General features: G+C 41.0%; 3 protein-coding genes across 6 annotated transcripts in view; 2 read left to right on the top strand and 1 right to left on the bottom strand.

Moving 5' to 3' along the window:
- The window catches only part of mthfd1l (methylenetetrahydrofolate dehydrogenase (NADP+ dependent) 1 like), a 54,918-nt gene extending 47,687 nt beyond the window's left edge, over nucleotides 1-7,231 (bottom strand). For both annotated transcript variants that reach the window (XM_084083402.1, XM_084083403.1), the window contains exons 1-8: nucleotides 6,727-7,231; nucleotides 5,439-5,523; nucleotides 4,232-4,282; nucleotides 4,044-4,097; nucleotides 2,945-3,069; nucleotides 1,717-1,817; nucleotides 1,325-1,458; nucleotides 495-606 (exon numbers count right to left, since the gene is read on the bottom strand). In XM_084083402.1, coding sequence (XP_083939528.1) covers nucleotides 495-606; nucleotides 1,325-1,458; nucleotides 1,717-1,817; nucleotides 2,945-3,069; nucleotides 4,044-4,097; nucleotides 4,232-4,282; nucleotides 5,439-5,523; nucleotides 6,727-6,950 — 886 coding nt within the window. In that variant the 5' untranslated portion in view covers nucleotides 6,951-7,231. The remainder of the gene's footprint in view (nucleotides 1-494; nucleotides 607-1,324; nucleotides 1,459-1,716; nucleotides 1,818-2,944; nucleotides 3,070-4,043; nucleotides 4,098-4,231; nucleotides 4,283-5,438; nucleotides 5,524-6,726) is intronic.
- A 5,004-nt stretch (nucleotides 7,232-12,235) lies between these two features.
- Nucleotides 12,236-15,896, top strand: stx11b.1 (syntaxin 11b, tandem duplicate 1). Of its 2 annotated transcripts, none has more exons than XM_084082966.1 (2): nucleotides 12,236-12,405; nucleotides 13,647-15,896. In XM_084082966.1, the coding sequence occupies exon 2, from the start codon at nucleotides 13,654-13,656 to the stop codon at nucleotides 14,548-14,550; it is 897 nt and encodes a 298-aa protein (XP_083939092.1). In that variant the 5' UTR covers nucleotides 12,236-12,405; nucleotides 13,647-13,653; the 3' UTR covers nucleotides 14,551-15,896. The 2 variants fall into 2 exon arrangements, with proteins under 2 accessions (XP_083939092.1, XP_083939091.1); XM_084082965.1 differs by having other exon boundaries at nucleotides 13,560-15,896.
- Nucleotides 15,897-16,188: 292 nt separating this feature from the next.
- On the top strand, nucleotides 16,189-18,513 carry LOC311063226 (syntaxin-11-like). 2 transcript variants are annotated; one of them, XM_084082515.1, is made up of 2 exons: nucleotides 16,189-16,316; nucleotides 17,322-18,513. In XM_084082515.1, the coding sequence occupies exon 2, from the start codon at nucleotides 17,323-17,325 to the stop codon at nucleotides 18,217-18,219; it is 897 nt and encodes a 298-aa protein (XP_083938641.1). In that variant the 5' UTR covers nucleotides 16,189-16,316; nucleotide 17,322; the 3' UTR covers nucleotides 18,220-18,513. The 2 variants fall into 2 exon arrangements, with proteins under 2 accessions (XP_083938641.1, XP_083938640.1); XM_084082514.1 differs by having other exon boundaries at nucleotides 16,199-16,316; nucleotides 17,319-18,513.
- The last annotated feature ends 1,276 nt before the right edge of the window (nucleotides 18,514-19,789 follow it).

Genomic DNA, 19,789 nt, shown 5'->3' with positions numbered 1-19,789 from the left:
ACTGTTAATGTGTCACATTCAACCCACCCATTCATTAAAAGGCACTGCTTCCCAGTTCATGGATGTAACACAGTGCTTCCCAAACAAGCACTATACTATATTTTTTGATCACGGACCCATTTATATGGGTCCTGAGTAAATATATATATTTTAAAATGTCCTACATTTCTTTTTATTATTTCAAGATTTTTAAAAATGTTCAGAACATGTTTCAACAAAAAAAAACATTTTTTAAGAAAGAAAATTCCATAAACTTTTTTTTAAATGAAGAAATAGTGAAAATAGCTGATCCACAGGCTCACAATGTGTCGCATTGTGATGTGTTGTGAGCTTGTAGGTTGGCTATTTTAACAATTAAATAGGGCTGAAGTAGTTAATTCATGATGTATTTTTTAAGTTTGAGTCAGAGTTTGAGGAGAGACACAAAATGTCCCTTTTGGGTCTCGAGCTAAAAGGTTTGGGAAGCTGTGATGTAATAGCTGTGTCTACTATACCTGACATTAGTTCAGGGTTACAGTGGATGACAGCAGCTCCTGGTCTCAGCCAGGTGGGAGGCACATCCATGTGTCTCTCCCCTAGCAGGACCACAGCATCTGCCTGCATCACCTACAAAATTAGTGAGGAAGTGGAATATGATTTTAAATAAAGCGTGAAGAGAGGAAGACAACAGAAGAGACAGATATGACAGACAAAGATAGAATACAGACAAACATTTAAGAGCTGCTGTATAACAGAAGATTATAATCTTCTTTATTGTCACATCACAGGTTAACAGGTTTAAATTTGTTTGTGTGCAGGTTCGGCTTGCGTTTTTTGATAGTTCGGCTCAAACATGGGGAAAACGCATTAGACTATGCTGCTGCCACCAAAATGTGGAATGACCTACCAAAATACATTAAGGAAATACATTAAGGTTCTCGACTCCCTACCCAAACTCAAAACTAACCTAAAAGAATGGCTGACCGTAAAATACAATTGAACACCTTGATTGTAGAATCCTCTGCCTCCTGCCCCAACATCTCCTTTCTCTATAAATAAACCTTATGATGCTACGAGTGAGCTGGGTTTTATTCCAATATGTACTGTATTTTTATTGTATTGTATGTATTTTATGTATTACTGATGAATTGAGTACAATGGACCATAATGGGTCTTTTTATGTAATCCTTTTAGCATAACCTTTGACAGTACTACCTGTACTGTTAACGCACTTGTTAATAAAGATCCTGTGTAGTTTGTTCACAGTCCATCTGTTGCATCTAAAAAAAAGAGAAGGACTGCCACTATGTGGTCAGTATTAAAACTGCATGCAACACACAAACACCTGTTTCTGTAGATTCTCAGAGTTTCCACAGTTCAGAGGTACCATTCCACTTCTCTGTACCAGGCATTGCATTGCCAGCCCTTGGGGTCCTTCACTGCCAATGAGCAACACAATCTTCCCCTCCAGAGAAGCATCTGTGAAAAGAAATTAATTCACCATTACAAGATAATTTACTTAATTTGTGCCTTGAACACATGAATAATACTTTTATGTTTTGAACCAATGCATTTTACCCCCAAGATCATATTTCAGCTGAAGGAGATCAACAGATTGCACGCCACAGAGTCTGCAGGGGTTGCTGGAGTACTCAGAATAAATCTGCTGAGTCCAAGGGCACTTTGACCTCTGAACCACGACCGTTGAGCCCCCCCCCCCCCCCCCCCCAAACTCACCGTGTCTCTCAAGAAGCTCAATGACAGCACTGGTTGAAGGTGGCACAAAGCCCTCACTCACATCCCCTCGTATCAGACGGCCCATGTTCAGATCAGTTACCCTATTGCAAAATGCAAAACATACAAACATAAATAATTCAATGTTTGTATACATAATACGCCAGTCCTTTTTGTATATTATCAGCTTGGCCGGCATTGCTGGGGTTATTGTGCTGACAACGCACCACAAGCGTGTTCAGGTTTCAGTACCCAGCATTAGCCAGGTTATTGCATGGACAAAATAGGCTCTCACTCTACCCATCTTCCTCTCTCTCTCTCTCTCTCGCTCGCTCTCTGTCTCCCTCTCGCTGATTGTTATGCAACAGAGATGTCAACTGTTGCATTACAATGTTAATTTGCGCAATATCAGTGCTGTGACGTCAGTCATGTCCATATTTGGGAATAATCCACTAGTGCTGTGATTTCAGTCATATCAATATTTGGGAATAAACCTGCCCACCACAGACACACAACTATAACTTCATATATAGTCATACAGTAATACAATAACTAACTAATATATTATACTCCTGTATTAAGGATTGTACCTCATGTTTTTAAAACATAGATTGAATACACTTATTCAAACTTATTGTTGCATTTTCTAACACTGGATGAGTGTCAGCTATATGTCCAAAATTTAAATGTTGTGATATGGGTGATATGGTGTTTGGTGACACAATCTGGCCAAGCTGTGTTGTGGAAATGTTAACACAATCAATCCAATTTGTTCAACTCATACTGATTATGCAGGGTCCCTCACCAATTTCCTCACTCACGTGTCTTTGGAGAGGACATTTGCTAAATGTACTCACTGTTTTAATTAATTATGTGCAGGACGATTCTGATTTGGGCCAAATTTGACACGGCATGCAAGTAAATGCATTTAACTCTGCCAGGCAGGCAGCAGAAACGCACACCACTGAACTGTTTGCTGGGTGGCTGCTTGGGGAAAAAAGGAGCCACCCTATGCATGTCCAAACTAAAGGGGACCATTCTTAGACATAATGAATCGTGGCTTCATGATGGGCATCCACAAACTGCAAGTCATCTTCGGTCAAGTAAGAGATAATGCAATCCTCCCACTGAAAGTGCTTCTGATGAAACCCTCCTTCTGGTCCATCTCTAAACCATAAGTCACCAATCCACACAATGCGTTTCCCCCTCTCTGTCTAGTAAAGCCCCTTACCCATCGACGTCCTTCTCAGGTTTGAGTGCGTTGAGCACACGGCTGGTGAAGGAAGCAGCGGGGAGGTAGAGGTAGATACCATGCACCCTTGAGTCCTCATTCAGCTTCAACACCTCTTCTAAAATCTATACACACGCACACACGCACACGCACAAAAAGTTACATAAAAATAATTACTAAAATAATTGATAGAAGGTAGTTTTCTTGCCTACCTATGTTGAATGCACTGACCGTAATGTAATGTAAGGCAAGGCTTCTATCTTATTATTAAAGCTCTGCAATCCATTACACTCATGTCGTTCCCGGGATTCAAACCCAGGTCTCCTGCGCGGGAGTTAAAACTACTACCAGTGAGCTAAGACGAGGCGCCCGCTTGGGCAAGGGAGCTACAGCACTACAGAGTTTCAGGCAATACCGCTTGTCAAGCACCAGTGTTCCTACCCAAACACATGGTCTAAATTTCTCAATAGAAAAGTCTGTCTCCAACCGCTGTAGATCTGCTAGTTAGAGTAATATTATTGTGCACCTTCTAATTCAATGCTGCTTGGACTCAACTGCTCCAAGATGGTGACCTCGCTCGCATGGCCCCAAGAGAAAGAGAAAGAGAAAGAGAAAGAGAGAGAGAGAGAGAGAGAGAGAGAGAGAGAGGGAGAGAGAAGAAAGGTAGAGCAGCAGAGGTCTTGTGAGGCCATGCTTGTAATAAATCAACCTCACAGCCATCTGAGGAATTCCATACCTCCGTAAGCCCTGAGCTAGGAGATCCCTAGTACATACACACGTGGGATCAGGGGTCCCCCCTCCAGCTGGGGAAAGGTTTTCCCTTCCCCATGCTACAGGGGTTACGTAATGTTACACACAGCACAGTAGAGGAAAACTAGTGGTTAGAAATATAAAAAGAAATACATAAAACGAGAGACCAATCCTTCACAGGAGGAATATCATAAAAGAATGGGTAAAATGACCGTTTGGAGTAGAGACTGATTGGCCATGCCATTCTTCTATCATGGGCATGTGAAAACATGACAGTGTACAGGTGAGCGGACTCTGCCTGTAAAGGAATACGGACATGAGTCATGAGGTAAGACTGACTCTCACTTACTTCACCCTCAGTGCAATCTTTTGGAAGGCAGATCTGAGTGACATTCAGGCCAATCTGTGGAGAGAAAGATATGGATATATGATTTGATTTAATTTAATTCACCTACAGTAAATTAGGCCGTATATAAGCTACATGCTAGTAGAGGAAAATAATGTAACTATTAGTGATATATTAGGTAAAATATTTACCTTTCCTGCCATTTTCTTGTTGATCTCCAGCCAGCCATTATCCTCGCCTGCCTTTGGGGCAAAAACATCAAATAAAGCAATCTTTATACTGTAAGTCCACAGAAATAATTACATTTTTAATATACATAATATTGTATGTGATTTTCTTTTGTTAAAATAAATGTAAAATAAATTAGCTCTATATTCTGATAGTAATTATTGCTTGTTTGTTCAGTAACATGGGGTCTCCCGGTCTCTCCAGTTCTTTAGTAAACAGAAAACACATTTTGAGGTTGGGATACCAATTTCATCGAATCAGGAAAGATACCTCATAAAGAATATAGGATAAGCAAGTGAACTTGGTGTGACACAAAGAAATGAGAGAGCCCTGCTACGTGTTACTGTACAAACACATTATCTATAGCATTTCTTTTTAAACAATGAAATATCATTTTCACTAGCTTTAACTACTTTTTCTCTCGAGTCAAAAGTTCCTACACCCTCAGCCCTGGACTAATCAGAGTCACTTTAACTCATTAAGAATTCAGAATCTCAACAAAAGACACAAAAACCTGTACTGACAGGAAAGAGGCAGAGGAGAAAACTGCTAAATCAGCTGGAGCAGTATAAGCGGGCCATCAAGTTCACTGTGGCCTCAGGACATATCATTTTTTGAAGGTCAGAAAGCCAAATTGAGGGGCCACGGTGGCCATGGCCTTCATGAAATTCCTGCCCTGGTCACAGATAAGATAACCCTCCCAGGTCAAAGGTAATTTATGGGTTCATTTAATGGGTGACAGACATCAGGTTATGGTCGTCTGCTGCACTGATGCAAAGCAGAGAGAAAACGCACACCTGTATTGGTCAGTCACAACTCAATCAAAAATAAGTTAACACTGCACACTCAAAGTTCCAATGACACAGCTACATTGAATATTGTATGGATTTTCACACTGATATTTAATGTTGAAAGGTTTTAGGATTATGTATTATGTATAGTCTGTCTTACATTGCCTATTTTGCATTGTACAATTCCACCAAGGCAATTTCCCAGTAATTATAATCAAGTCTGTACTAGCCCTAAGACTGCAGTTGGAAATTAGCTATTAGTTAGATCTGGTACAAATCATCTTTTCTCTACTGTGTTCAGAGTATTTGTACATGGTCCCTGGTGAAATAAACATAAAACAAAATTCACACCAATAACAATAATAAAACCTTCTGATACCTGTATGATAGCCAGCACAGGCTGGAATGCTGGGGTTTGTTGCTGTAAAGCCACCATCTCCTCCTTGGTGCTCTGAATTACATCCCTACGATGAAAATAAAATGTTTAAGTATTTCACACAAATACTGCATAGGCAAGCAGGGAGTCAGGCATGTGTTGTAAGTTGTTGAAAAAAATAATACACAGAATACAATCTCCACAATTTAAGTGTGAGCAAGTGTGACAGATGAATAATACATGGACGAAAAAATAATACACAGAATACAATCTCTACAATTTAAGTGTGAACAAGTGTGACAGATGAATAATACATGGACGATAGGACCCTATGACCCTATTATTATGCTTTAATAAAGCGAATTTTGTCGTTTTGGGTTGTTGCCACGTTGCTGTGCCTCTGACTTGGGAATGGGGAGGAGCCAGTGGTGGAAAGTAACTAAGTACATCGATGTACTCAAGTACTGTACTTAAGTAAGATTGTGAGGTATTTTTTACTTTACTGGAGTATTTCCAGTATTCAATACTTTTACTTGTACTCCATTACATCTCAGAGGCAAAAATAGCCTTCTATATTGTAGATTTGCTATTTTCAAAGGATTGTGTACATTTGGAAACTTGTGAAATGGGACATTGTGCATAATGAGTACTTTCACTTTTAGTATTTAAGTGTATTTTGATGCCAATACTTTTGAACTTTTACTCACGTACATTTTGAATACTGGTACTTTTACTTGCAACAGGGTATTTCTACATTGTGGTATCGCTACTTTTACTTAAGTATTACAACATGGGAGTACTTCCTCCACATCTGGGAGGAGCTATGGGTCATCATTAATGGCCATCGGTTAACACACTGACCTACATACACATGTAAACATTGGCCCACTGCCCACCACTTGATATTGCATAATTTAACAGAACATCTCTGTTTAGCCAACTACATTAACATCTTACGATTTAGTTAACCATGCCACGGTGTTGTTAGCCTGTTTCGCAACAAATGACACGTTTAACGCAGTCGGGATAAGAAAGAACAGAGCGAAGTTACATCAGCTGGCAGGAGTCCATGTGAAAAAGACAACAGGGAGTCGGGGACACGTGGGGCATCGAAAAAGTAACACCAAGCTCACATTTTGACAACAGAAAGGTCTCTTGTGATTCAAGCGTTGCTTTCGACATTCTATTGTCTCATGAAAGCAGAAGAAAAACACTTCTTGTACCAGGAAATGTGTTTGCCACACAAAAGGTTTCACGTCACGCAAAAAAAAACAGAATATCATTATCTTACCTCACAGCAACATCCCTTTGTGATTCTTCCCCCAGCTTGAGGGCTGTGTTGGAGCGGGTACTACCGCTGGTGGTGGTGGCTGCTGCCCGGAGACCAGTAGGTCTACCCGGCGCTGGCAGGCATCTCTTCCCGAAGCCAAAGACCCGAGTCGTCCCTGCATGATGTGATCTAGACGTCTGAAGACTGCGACAAGCACCACGAAGCACAGAGAACCTCATCACCATTATCGGATTTAAAGGGAATAGTGTAGTGTAGTGAGCGTGTTGTTTTTTTTTGGCGAGGAGCAACTGACTGAGTAGTCTGATAGTGTTGCAGGCAGGGTGAGGGTCCTGATGGAGAGACAGACCACTGAGAGCGGAGACCCGGTGGTGAGAACGAGAAGGAAGGCGCTCTGTTCGCGGTTACGCGCACGCGCGTGCATTTGCCGTCATCCAGCAGGGAGGCGAGGGTATGCTATAGTTAGTAGTCAATTCGCTTTGCAGATTACTTAAAAGTCATAACCTAAAAGTAAAAGTCATGACCTATAGCCCCCCCCCCCCCCACCCCGAACTGTTTACTGTACATATTTTTTCTTTTTCTTTTTTTTAAAACTGTTTATATGATGTTCTGCATATATGTGACAGACAGACACTAGGCCAGTAGTGTCTGTCTGTCTGTCTAATGTCACTATGAATTCAGTACAAAGGATCCCAAATGGAAACAAGCCAATGACTTTCTTGGGTTTTTTAATTCCTATTAGCTGATCTTGTATTGAACTGTACTTTCATGTGCAAACTTCTAATAAAGTATTCAATCAATCAATACTTATCCGTGTGCTGGTCTAGAGCGGATACGGAAATGGTGCTTGCATGTATGTATGTTTGAAAATGACCAGTCTCCAGATATAGTAGGCGGGATCTAGACCAGATCGCACAGGTTATAAACCAAGGGGGCAGCTTCTGAGCTGTAAATTGAGGCTGTATACTGTATAGGAAGTGACAGTTCATTTGAATGGCCTGTAGTCTCGCTGTTTGACCCCTGCTGGTGTCAGAAAGAATTGGGCTCCATTCAAGCGGATGGGTTTTTGCCGAACTTTACGCTTGATTTTATTTCCTTGATAAACATTGTCATAAATACTATATGCTTCCAGTCGCTAGTTTAAAGTCTTCTTCAATCACCATGATATGCGTTTTGGTAAATGATGGTCCCATTTATTTTAAAATTGATGATAAAGTAGGGTATACTGTAGGAGGGGCGTGGCATGTTAGCATTCATTCCCCACCCCCTCTCTGGTCCCAACCAATAGTATCCATTTCCTTGTACATTTTTCTTGAGTGATTGATGAAAAATAGGCTTCATTTACGGTCTGTAGAGTCTATGGGCGTAACTTTGTCCATCCTTTTTACTGTCTATGGTTATAGACCAGGCTTGTGGAAAGCCTGTTGACGCTAGGGGGCATGGAGACGATTGAGTTAATGGTGCTTTAATATAAACGGTCCTTTCATTTTGTGACCTGTGTGGTAGGCTACTCCAATTATCAAAATCACTAGACTAACTGTCCAGGCGCAGACACAGGATGTCTTTATGAGTTAGGCCTGGCAAATACGTGGTAGGCGCCGTGCGCCACAGATTGATAGACATCTGGAGAGAGTTGAATAGCCTCTTCAAATAACCAGAAATTAAATTACCGAAATATGTAGGTGACCTACATATGTATGTTTTAGCTTAGATAGGCTACAATAGTTGGTAGATGATTGGTAAATGATTAACCATGACTAACAACCGTTTGGCAACAGCTGGCAATAGGCAAAAAATGCCTATACAAAGCAGAGTTGTCTGGGCTTAGAGTTGAAAACCCTGATAATGTCATCATAATCTGATCTGTCCATTAGTTCTCTTTCAAACGTCAAAGGTGTAAAATTGTTCTTAAGCGTGACTGGACTCAATTTGTCGCAGAGAACAGTCTCTCAACATTTGCAGGATGTTAGGAGAGGGTTATGATGGCCCTCAACAGACGGTTAACATTTGTAAAAAAAAACGCCCGCAGAACAGTTGTCAAGCAAGCACTTCTTTTTTTTTTAAAGATATTTTTTGGTCTTTTTGCCTTTTTATTGATAGATGACAGTAGACTGACAGGAAATGGGGAGAGAGATGGGGGGGTGACACGCAGCAAAGGTCGTCGGAATCGGGAGTCGAACCCGCGACACGCTGTCAGGCTGGCATTGCAGCCTAGGGTGCCTGGACCGCCACGCTGCGGCCCAGGCCAGCAAGCACTTCTATTATTGTGAGGAGTTTCAGTTTCTCCTCAGTCATTCTCCGCGTGATGTTCTCAATGAACGAAGCATGTTCAGTGTCAGTGATAGTAATCCCATACAAATTGCATGGTCCCTTTAAAAGTTATTTCATGCCAAAAGTGACAGATCCCAGCAGGAGCGAGTCCGACGCTGTCATAATTCCATATGTGTCCTCTTTAAAACGGCAGTTTAACTCAGTTATCTGCCTGTCTAGAAAGAGCACAGTTCCACAGTGCCCTTTGCCGGTGCCATAGCTGTGTCTCAAGAATCAAAAATGAATCAAGAGAATGAGGCTGGGACCTTGTGTGTGTGGTGTTTATATTGTGTGTCATGACGTAGAAAACCGGTTCTGTGAATGGGGAGACATATTTCACAATATGTCACAATATGTCACAATATGTGTTTCTAATCACAAATTCTGAGAATACACATTGACATTGGCACTCAAAAGACTCAACATCCTCCAGGCACGCAGGACGTATAAAGAGCAAATAGATGTGTATTAAGCTGTCTGTCGGCCTTGAGTATAGGGGGCGATATTCATAGTAAATACACAAAAAGCTGCCTGGCTGAGGGAAGGCACAGCTTAACTGAGGTAAGGCTTGAGCCCATAGAGTTATAATATATGCTTGAGCCTTACTGTGCCTACACTGGATCCGCCACTGCTACTGTCCCAATCCAGAATTGGTCACATGGATATCGATTCGACATGGCTATCGGGTGGTTCTTCAGTTTATGAGACATGATGTGAACCGTCCTTATTTTTAACTCTTTGGAACCGTCATGTCAGGCTATAGGCCTGCAACAGCCAAAATGAAGAGGGACATTGCAACACAGAGACCGCCAAAGCAGTGGCTCAGGAGTTAGAGCGGCTGCTTGGGAAATGGAATTGATTGAAATTATAATACTTTATTAGTTTGAAACAGCACAGCAGTACTATATTGTATAAAACTATGCTAAAAGCCCCATGCAGGCCAGCGTTCATTAAGTTGTTATTATCTTGGTGTTCCTTAATTCCGTCCGCACTTGGAGCACTTGCGTCTTATCCCACATGCATCGATTAAAAACAACCCGTAAGTTTACACCTCAACAAAGTTTACAAAGGCTGCCAGCTGCTGGTCACCTCGAGAAGGACAAAATGATTGAAAGGTGGGCACACCCCGTACACAGGGATTAATCTGTTAATCTACCTCGGTGCCTCCGCTCTAGCCTGGTAAACCCCCCCCCCCTTACAGAAATTTGATTTCAGGAATTGGGTCTGGCCTGAGGGCTTATCTGGGCGTTTCGCCTATCAGCGTCCTCGCTCATTGTTCTGTGATTGACAGCAGAGGTTGGCCAATCAGGTGGAACCTGAGTGAACCCGAATGGAGCCGAGTGCAGCCGACAAAAATGGAACGGGCCGCCTTTGAAATTCTGTCCGCTGTTTTGGTTTTGGTTTTAAAACTTCAAAACGCTCTCAAACTTCTTTTTTGAGGCACGGAATTTACTTTTAAGATATTGTTTGGATAGAATTTAGTTTTTCTTTTTTTTTACAAATCTCTTTATTATTTTTTCAGACAGGTTAAAATCACAGTGATGTCAGGCAGTAGAGAATGTAGTTGTTTAACTTCATATTTGTGGTCAATTAATCATGACAGAGCCTATTTAAAAATAAAAATTCAGAGAACCGGGGGCGGGGGCGAGCAGTGACACTGACACGCATGTATCCGAATAAAGCAACCTATTTTCGGCATGGCCCTTTCAAAAGTCCCCTTGCGTCACTTTCTCTGGTGGTGGTGTAACAAACTGCTGATTGGCTGAAGGGGAACAAACTGCTGATTGGCTGAAGAGGTTGTCAGTCAACGGTACTAATCCCGCCCAGCTCTCGGCCACAGAAAAAAAGGCAAACAGGCTTGCATGCCAGACTCACTACTAAAATCAAATACAAATGAGATTTCCGGAGGGAGGGTTTACCAGGCTACTTCCGCTCTGCCACTGAGGGATATATCATATTGGAGTGATCCAATCACTCACATAACCCTGGTTACCTACGTAACCATCATTTCTTTTAAAAATGGGAAAAATAAAGGGTGTGCATCGTGTAGGCATGGATGAAGGACAATATGAACAAAGATTTGGCTGTCTAAGTCATTTGACCTAAATGTATATGTAATGTAATGTGTAAAATGTAATGTGTAATTTGGTTGTCAAAGTCATGTGACCAAATAGTTATTGAATGTCTTACATTCAGACATTCATGAACAAAAGTTTATTTTTAAAATGGGCAAAATAAAGGGTGTGCATCATATAGGCATGGGTGATGGACAATATGAACAAACATTTTGTTGTCAAGGTCATGTGACCTAAAAGTTATTGAATTTCTTAGATTTCGGAAATTCATGAAAAGTAGTTTTTGAGGGATTTTTTTCAAAATAAAGGGTATGCATCATGTAGGCATGGGTGACGGACATTGTGATGTATTTAGGTCTGTCCAGGTGCTTTTGTCTAAGAGATATTGCACTCTTTTTTTTAATTGCAATCTGTAATTTATTGACGGTCCCTAACATTTTTTAATATCTAGTAGAACAGTCCAGTTGCTATCTGTCTTGTAGTATTTCCTCCGTGTGGAAAGCCTGGTGACGCTAGATTAAGATACATTTTGTAGCCTATGTGCTATAATTTAAATGATTAATAGCCCATGGGATTAAACTGCATTTCCACTGCTGGACATCAGTTTCCCCAAGTAGTTGACCACTAACTGACTCAAAATACCAGTAGGCCTACAATAGTGGACTCTGTTTTTGTGACATTCCTACTGTAGGAGTGTTCATGTAGGAATTATACATGAATGCTTTTAATTTAGTTCATGCAAATTGATTTCTCTCTCTCTCTCTCTCTCTCTCTCTCTCTCTCTCTCTCTCTCTCTTTCTCTCTCTCTCTCTCTCTCTCTCTCTCTCTCTCTCACACACACACACACACACACACACACACACACACACACACACACACTGGTTGATTAATCTGACTGTGACACGTGTGCATTTGTCAGGAAAATGCACGCAAAATACTAGTTGGTCCGAAACCAGACTACTTTTAGTGGCCTTCCTGGCGATTGGGCTTGTCATACAGGTGTGTTTCCTCCTTGTTTTTGAACGTCAGAGCAGGACCAAACTGACCCTGCTTCATTCCTGAGTCACATAAGCATTGTCGCATGACGGTGGCGCAATTCTCTGCCAACACACTAAAGTCAAATGCCATTTGCACGCCAAAGACAGCAGGGCTGTGTTGTTTGGAAACATTTCGTTGTCCTCCTCGCATCCAGTCAAGCACATCACAAACCACAGAAGTCTGGATGGTAAAGAGGCACCACGGGTTGCCTGATCTGGAAGAAAAACCTTCGATATTCGTAGAGATTAAGACACGACAGGTAAGGTGCATGATATTGATGCTATGACTTTGTATGTTGCTGGCAGTGATGGAAGAACTTAAGAAATCCTCGCATGTTTTACTTTAGTAAAAGCATCAATACTGCAATGTAGATTATACTCTGTTACAAGTAGAAGTCCCATATTCAAAATGTACTTGAGTAAAAGTACAAAAGTGTCGGCATCAAAATATGCTTAAAGTACCAAACGTAAAAGTAGAACCATTTCACCACCAAGTTCAATATATATATATATATATATATATATATATATATATATATATATATATATATATATAGGGCTGAAGTGGTTAGTGTGTTTTGTAATAATAATCAAAATCTACAAAGTAACTACTGTAGTAACTAAAGTTTTCAAATAATTGTAGAGGAATAAAAGTACACAATATTTTCCTCTGAGATGTAATGGAGTAGAAGCAAAAGTATTAAACTGTTAATACTGAAGAAAGTAAAAAAAATACCTAAAAATTGTACTTAAGTACAGTACTTGAGTACATGTACTTAGTTACTTTACACCGCTGGGAATGGTAGACGCATATACAGCTGATATGAAGTACACTAATGAATGGTTTTCATTGTTAAACTGACTATAATGGTAGTCTAGTGGTTAATGTTGGCCAATTGCTGTATGGTGCTTTTGGCAGGTGCCCTACTGCACTGCAAAAGTAGCCAAATTATGCTTTAATTAGTATGTTTCGATCCTTTAGATTTTTGTCAGAACAAGATTGAAACAACAAAAGGTGTAGTGATTTATGCAGTTAGTTCTGATATATTTTGTATAGGCCATTCAAATTACCTGCTGTCCCTAGCCTATTGCTCTTAACTTCATTAATTTTCTTAACCTTATGTGCAAAACATTTGATCAGCTTCTGAAAGAGAATTTAAATGGAAGTCTTGGCCTAAGTAGCCTACTGTAGCTCAGTGAGAAGAACTTGTTGGACAAGGACTGAGAACTAGTTAGACATGTGAACAGTGCTGCCTGGGTGTGTTACATCTGATGGAAGGAAGAACAGGTGAGACAGCTTTTCACAATGCGTGGTCATTTAAACAGTGGTTGTGGTCATGTTTGAAAGCAGTTTATATTTTTTGTTACAAAAAAAGAGTTGTGACTTCAAATGTTCTTCTTCTTGTGTATATAGGTGAGAGGGAGGAGAGACACAGAGAGAGAAAATGAAAATTCCCTGTATCTCTAACCCCCACCATCTACCCGTCTCTGTCTCCTATAGCCCGGCCATGAGGGACAGACTGAGCCACCTGCAGGAGCTGTCCAGTGGCCATGTGGAACAAATGGAATATGCAGAGTCCGCCGTCTCTGACAACTTCAGCAACGTGGACCTGGAGGAGGAGCTGCCTCACGAGGCGGTGGTGTTTGACAACAGTCCTGCCATGGAGGGCGTATTTGACCAGTCCCAGGACATCCACCGGGAGGTCCAGCTCCTTCGGCTGGATGTCAACCGACTCCGTGAGCAGAACTCCCGCGTGCTCACTGCCACCACCCGTATGAGCACCATCAAGAGGGACTCCAATGCCATCGCTGCAGATATCAAAGCGCGGGCTGAGGGCGTCCTGACAAGGTTACGGGACATGGATAACGCGGCCCACAACCTGGAAGAAGAGCATGGTTCTAATGCTGCCGTTACACGCATTGCCAGAACACAGTATGCCTGCCTCAGCAATAGTTTCCGTGACGCCATGTATGACTACAATGAGGTGGAGATGAACCATCGAGAGGGCTGCAAGGCACACATACAGAGGCAGATGGAGATAGTGGGGCGGGAGGTGACTGGAGACGAGGTGGAGGAAATGATCGAGACAGGCCAATGGAACATCTTTAATGAGAACATTGTGACCGAAGGCAAAACAGCTCGCTCAGCCTTGAACCAGATAGAGAAACGCCACCAGGAGTTATTAGATCTGGAATCCCGTATTAACAGCATCCATGACATCTTCCTGGACATTGCAATTCTGGTGGAGGAGCAGGGCCCCATGATGACCTCAATCCAAACCAATGTCCAGAACACTGACATGGCAATACAGGACGTTCTGGTCAAACTTAGCACAGCCAAACGCCATGACAAGAACAACCCCTTTAAGAAGATGTTTTGTGGCTGCTTCCCTTGTTACAAATAAGACTGATAGAGTAAAGGCATGGGGTGAGGGAATACCAGTGCTGTCAGGAAAGAAAATGAGGCCTTTAGAGGTATCGCTTAACAAATCTGCATCATGAACTTTGCTGGAAGCATATCGTGAAAAGACACAATAATAGCTTTTTCTTGTGAATAAATCTGAGAAGTGACTAGATGTTTGGTTGCACTTTACTCAAAAATCATGATGTCATGCTATGTCCAATATATCCTGAGATGTGACACAGATTTGGGTCAAATTGTATTTTAATGTACCGTAACCCGTTTTGTAATTTGTTTTAGCTTAAAGTTCCTAGTACTGGGTGGTGTTAGTTAGCTGTAAAATTCAACAAAATGTATGCAATGTAAAGTATACATCAGTTTTAATAAACGTTTCAGTGATTGGAAATGTATCTGACGACATCTGGATTGTACAGTGAGCTGTTGAATTATGAATAGGTTGTCATTGTTATTGCATGTCAGAACCGGAAAAGTGTTACTTGGTAATATGAGACTGAAGGTAGAACAAGGTTTTAGAGACATTGTGTAAGATGAAATCTTGTCCTGCAGAAAGGTTTTACATTTATATTATCGCTGTCGGGTGGAAACCTTGTATGTCCAAAACTTTTCAGATCCAGTGTTCCAATGGATCCAATGTAGTTAATATTTAGTCACAAGCTTTTGTTAATACATTTCATTGGTTCAATATTTATAAAATCCTCAGACACACTGAACACACTTTCACTTAAAAAATTCCCAAAATAGCAAAAATAGACTTTCTACAAGCTGAGCTTCTAGACTGGCTATTTATGCTACTTTGTGTGACACTGTAGTGTGACGAAGGGGGGCATTAATTTACGGGGAAAAAACATAGTTGAAACATGGAGATACAAGGTTTCTGCCCGACAGTAACAACATACTTGCATACTGCCAAAGTATATAATCCTAACGCAAATTCCACAAATTTCCACGTTCAAAATCCCTCATAATCACAAGTGCCAGTGCCTCCCTTTTGAGGAATGCCAGCAACATCTGTTTCGGCATATCATTCTTGATATTTTGCTGGGATTGTATAATTGTTTCATTGGTATTATCTGATCGTATTATTGCAGTCATGTATGTTTACTGTGGTGTGTCAGCTGCTATATAAGAATAATTCAATTAATTGCTCTTGGATTGAATTGTACAACCACATCTACATTTATTTTTCTATGAATTGAAAAATTCTGTTTCTGATTTGATTACTTTCTGTGGGAGAAAGCCATTCAAGCTTCTTCAAGCCAGTACACATCATCATGTTTCATCTAATTACTAATTTATTGTAACATGGTGTGCAAATAAACTGATATTAACCATTTTATACTTTGTTGACCGGTGTCCCCCAGGGGTCTATCCTAGGCCCCCTACTTTTTTCCCTCTATAGGCCTACCAAATCTTGTTGCTGAAAATAGCCGATCTACGTACAAACTCACAATGTGTCGCATGTGCTTTTGAGCTTGTAGATCTACTGTTTTCGCTGAATGATCGCCCCAGAATAAGGACGCTAGGGTTCATCTGGTTAAACTAAATCTCTGTACTTCCTTATGCTTGTGTAAGTGGGAAGGCTCATGGTTGTCACCTGGAAAGGGGCGGTCATCAGATACCACAAAAACTGCAGACAGCAACTTGCATAACAGTGATGTGAAGATGCTTTTTGAAGTGCCTTGGACTGAATGAATCAGACAGACACAAGGGGATATATTTATTTGACTTTTTGGCCGTCTTTCAATTGAGGTAGGATATTTTTATTCAACTTCATGTTATCCCTATTGAATTTAATTTCAACTAGTACCATGTGTGGTAGATACACCTGGGTGCAATTGATCTACCGGCTTAAAATTTTAACATTCTAGTCCTAACATTTCTATTGTCATGATGGCCTGAAGTCATGCAGTTTATAGGAACACATTTCACTAGATGTTGTTCTCATACATTTACTTTTACTCACACTTTAAAATAGCTTTCACTGAATCTGTTGTGCTGACATGGCATGAGAAAACTTATTTTCCCCTCTTTCCTCTTCACTTTGTGAGGATAGTAAAAGATGAATAACAGAGAGGTAAGCAGCCTCTTTTGAAAGTATTGCTCTAAAATATATTTATAGACTTAATCTGTATAGTCTTTTCAAATGTCTCTGAGGAAAGTCATTTTCTGGTGATGCTTCCTTGTTCCTTGTTTTAAAGAATTCCTGTGATCATATCAGCTAGAACTGATAATCACATACAGGCAGGAAACATACAGATTACTGGCTGTCCAGGTTTCGTGTGTCACTATATTATAGGCACACACACACACACACACACACACACACACACACACACACACACACACACACACACACACACACACACACACACACACACACACACACACACACACACACACACACACACACACACACACAGAGAGAGAGAGAGAGAGAGAGAGAGACAAATGTTATCATTCGTTGAGTATATTGCAACTCATCCCTCCGGTATTATTATTTAACAGGCATTAACTAATAATACCCCTGGCCCTGATGGACAGTGGGACCAGAGCTCCAATATTTCCTCCTCCTTATTTTCTAAGGGGGAACACTTGAAGTTACTGAATATTGATTAGACGAAATCAATTTTAAAAAAATCGATAATTGACTTTATAATAGCTTCAGTTATTTGTATTTCACTGGTGTGTTTCAACAACTTCAACACCTTTCAACAACTATGTTTTTTTCTCATTATCCCCATGTCTCCATAGCAGGATGCGAGACAGGCTGGAGACACTGCAGGCCATTAGAGAGGAGGAAGAGGACCATGAACAAGACCTTCATAAACCAGACTATGATGAAGACAATGTGAGTCTATCCCATGAGGCAGTGGTGTTTCAGGGCCCCTCTATCGTTGACCAAATCCTGGTGGAGGCCCACTCCATGCGCAAGGAGATTGCCCTCCTCCACCTGGAGGTGGAGCGCCTGCACAGACACAATGAGCGCTTTGGTACCTCTGTGCGTCGCCTCACTCTCCTCAAACAGGACTCCAACACCATTGCCAGAAAGATTCACCAACGAGGTGAGGCCCTCTATGTCCGCCTCCAGGCCCTGGGAGCGCAAAGTCACCAGCTGGAGGAACAGGAAGGTCCCAGCTCTGCCGCTAGCCGCATTGCCCGCACCCAGCATCAGACCCTGACCCATGCCTTCCATTCGGTCATGGCCGACTACAATAAGGCTGAGGAGACTCAGAGAGCTACATGTCGTGAGCGAATCCAGAGGCAAGCATCCATTCTGGGGAATGCCATAAGTGATGAGCAGCTAGACACGATGGTGGATAAAGGGGGAGAAGGCTGGGCTGAGCTAGCCACCAGCGTGGAGACAGACGGTGGACGCACGTCACGATATGCCCTATGTGAGATCAAACAGAGACACAAGGAGCTGGTAGAGCTGGAGGCTAGGATGAGAGAGATCCATGATCTGTTCCAAAACATGGCCATGCTGGTGGAGGAACAGTCATCCACGGTTAACAGTATTGAGTCTAATGTGTGTGGCACACTGAATTATACTGAAAAGATCGTTGAAGACCTTACGAAGGCCGTGCAGTACAAGAGGAGAGACCCATGTCAGACGTGCTGTCCCTGGCTTTCGTGTTGGAGACGTGGTTTATAGAGAAACATGTTTATTCATATATAGGAAGTTTTATTTATTCAGCATGTATTGTCAATGAACGTAATTTTATCAACTAACTGAAAATGAATATGAAATAAAAAAATAGGTGATCCAAAGTGGAATAAAAAAATGGGAATTGAGAGGAATTGTGTATGCAATTTATGTTTGTAAGAGAACATGGGCACAAGCCAACATATAGAGTAATCTTATGAGATTTGTATTGTTTGTTAGTTTTCTGAACATTTGTACAGACTAAGTCCTCAGGGAAGGACAAGAGAAAAAAAAAAGATTATTTATGTTGAACGACAAACGACATTAGCAGATTTTCCTTTCCTTGGTTGTTCGATGACGAATACATTTGCCTACAAGAGGGTAGAGTGACAAGTGAGGGAAATAATGATGAAAGTGTGGATGAGGACAGGAGGGAGAAGGGCAGACAGAGAGCGAGTCTTAAAGTGTAGCAAATTAATCCAATTTATGGTCACGTTTAAATGGACATGTTTTTGCGTCTCAAAAGAACAGAAAGTAGAGATTAGATGTGAATAGAAAAAGAAAACATCACTGTCAATGGGCGACTTAGGAAAATAGATTAGAAAATGATTTGGAAATGAGAAATTCACACTGCTGTCCCATCTTGGGAGAAAAGTTCCCCTTTCCAGTTGTTAAGTTGACCTGGCTGATGTAAAAGGACAACGTAAAGAGCACGGCGAGATAAAGATTCAGGAAATTAAAGTGTAAGAAAACGTAATGAATATCCTCTTAAGGTGGTTTGTTCAAGGAAGCACACAGCATTGTCTACAACGGGGAAACACATAATTCAACCGGTTCCTCCAGATTCTTTCTAATGAGTCACATGAGGAACTGTCAAAACCTAAAACATTAGGGGAGATGCGTCATCATCATGTCTATTCTTACTTTTTCATTTTAGCTTAGCGAACAATACTGTTAGAAACACTGACTGCAATACTGAAGAACAAATACGGTAGTTTTAGCATTTTGTCTTCCACATTTATGGCAAGGATATCTAAAAATAGATGCATGAATTTCAATTGTGATGAAGGTGGCTGCAAGGAAAAATATTAATGAATGGCATTTATCAAATGAATCTCTGAATCCCTTTTCTCTCATTGATCCTACTAAAGTCTCTACCTACCACACTATCTGCATAGTCAATCCCTTCCCTGCAAATTACCAAAATAATATGCATCTTATTTGTTGATTTCATGGAATTGCGAAAAAAAAACCCTGTTAGGTTTTGCACTATAACAGGGTGGACTGATGACAGGGTGGACAGGACATAACAGGGTGGACATCAAATGTATGCTACTTTCCGAAGTCATGTGGCTAGAGGAATAGTCAGGGGACATTACAGATGGATTTGCATTAGCAGTCAATTCAGGGACACACATTGATTTCAAGATTTTAAGCATAAAAAATAAATTAATCACAGTTAATAACATTTGGTGAGAAACATTAGAACTAATACTGTAGAATAAAATTTGTATTTTGTTAGAATTTTACTATATTTGTATCTGAAGCTGAATATACATGATTGGGGACATGGCATTTT

The sequence above is a fragment of the Gymnoscopelus microlampas genome (assembly GCF_963454915.1).
Source record: "Gymnoscopelus microlampas genome assembly, chromosome: 16".
In the NCBI taxonomy this organism is placed as follows: domain Eukaryota; kingdom Metazoa; phylum Chordata; class Actinopteri; order Myctophiformes; family Myctophidae; genus Gymnoscopelus; species Gymnoscopelus microlampas.
Note: the sequence above shows the minus strand (reverse complement) of the source record. Positions and strands in the feature narration are given on the sequence as shown.

Excerpts from the sequence above, each read along its gene's own strand:
- stx11b.1 (XM_084082965.1), top strand. The coding sequence starts at position 13,591 with ATGAAAATTCCCTGTATCTCTAACCCCCACCATCTACCCGTCTCTGTC.
- LOC311063226 (XM_084082515.1), top strand. The coding sequence starts at position 17,323 with ATGCGAGACAGGCTGGAGACACTGCAGGCCATTAGAGAGGAGGAAGAG.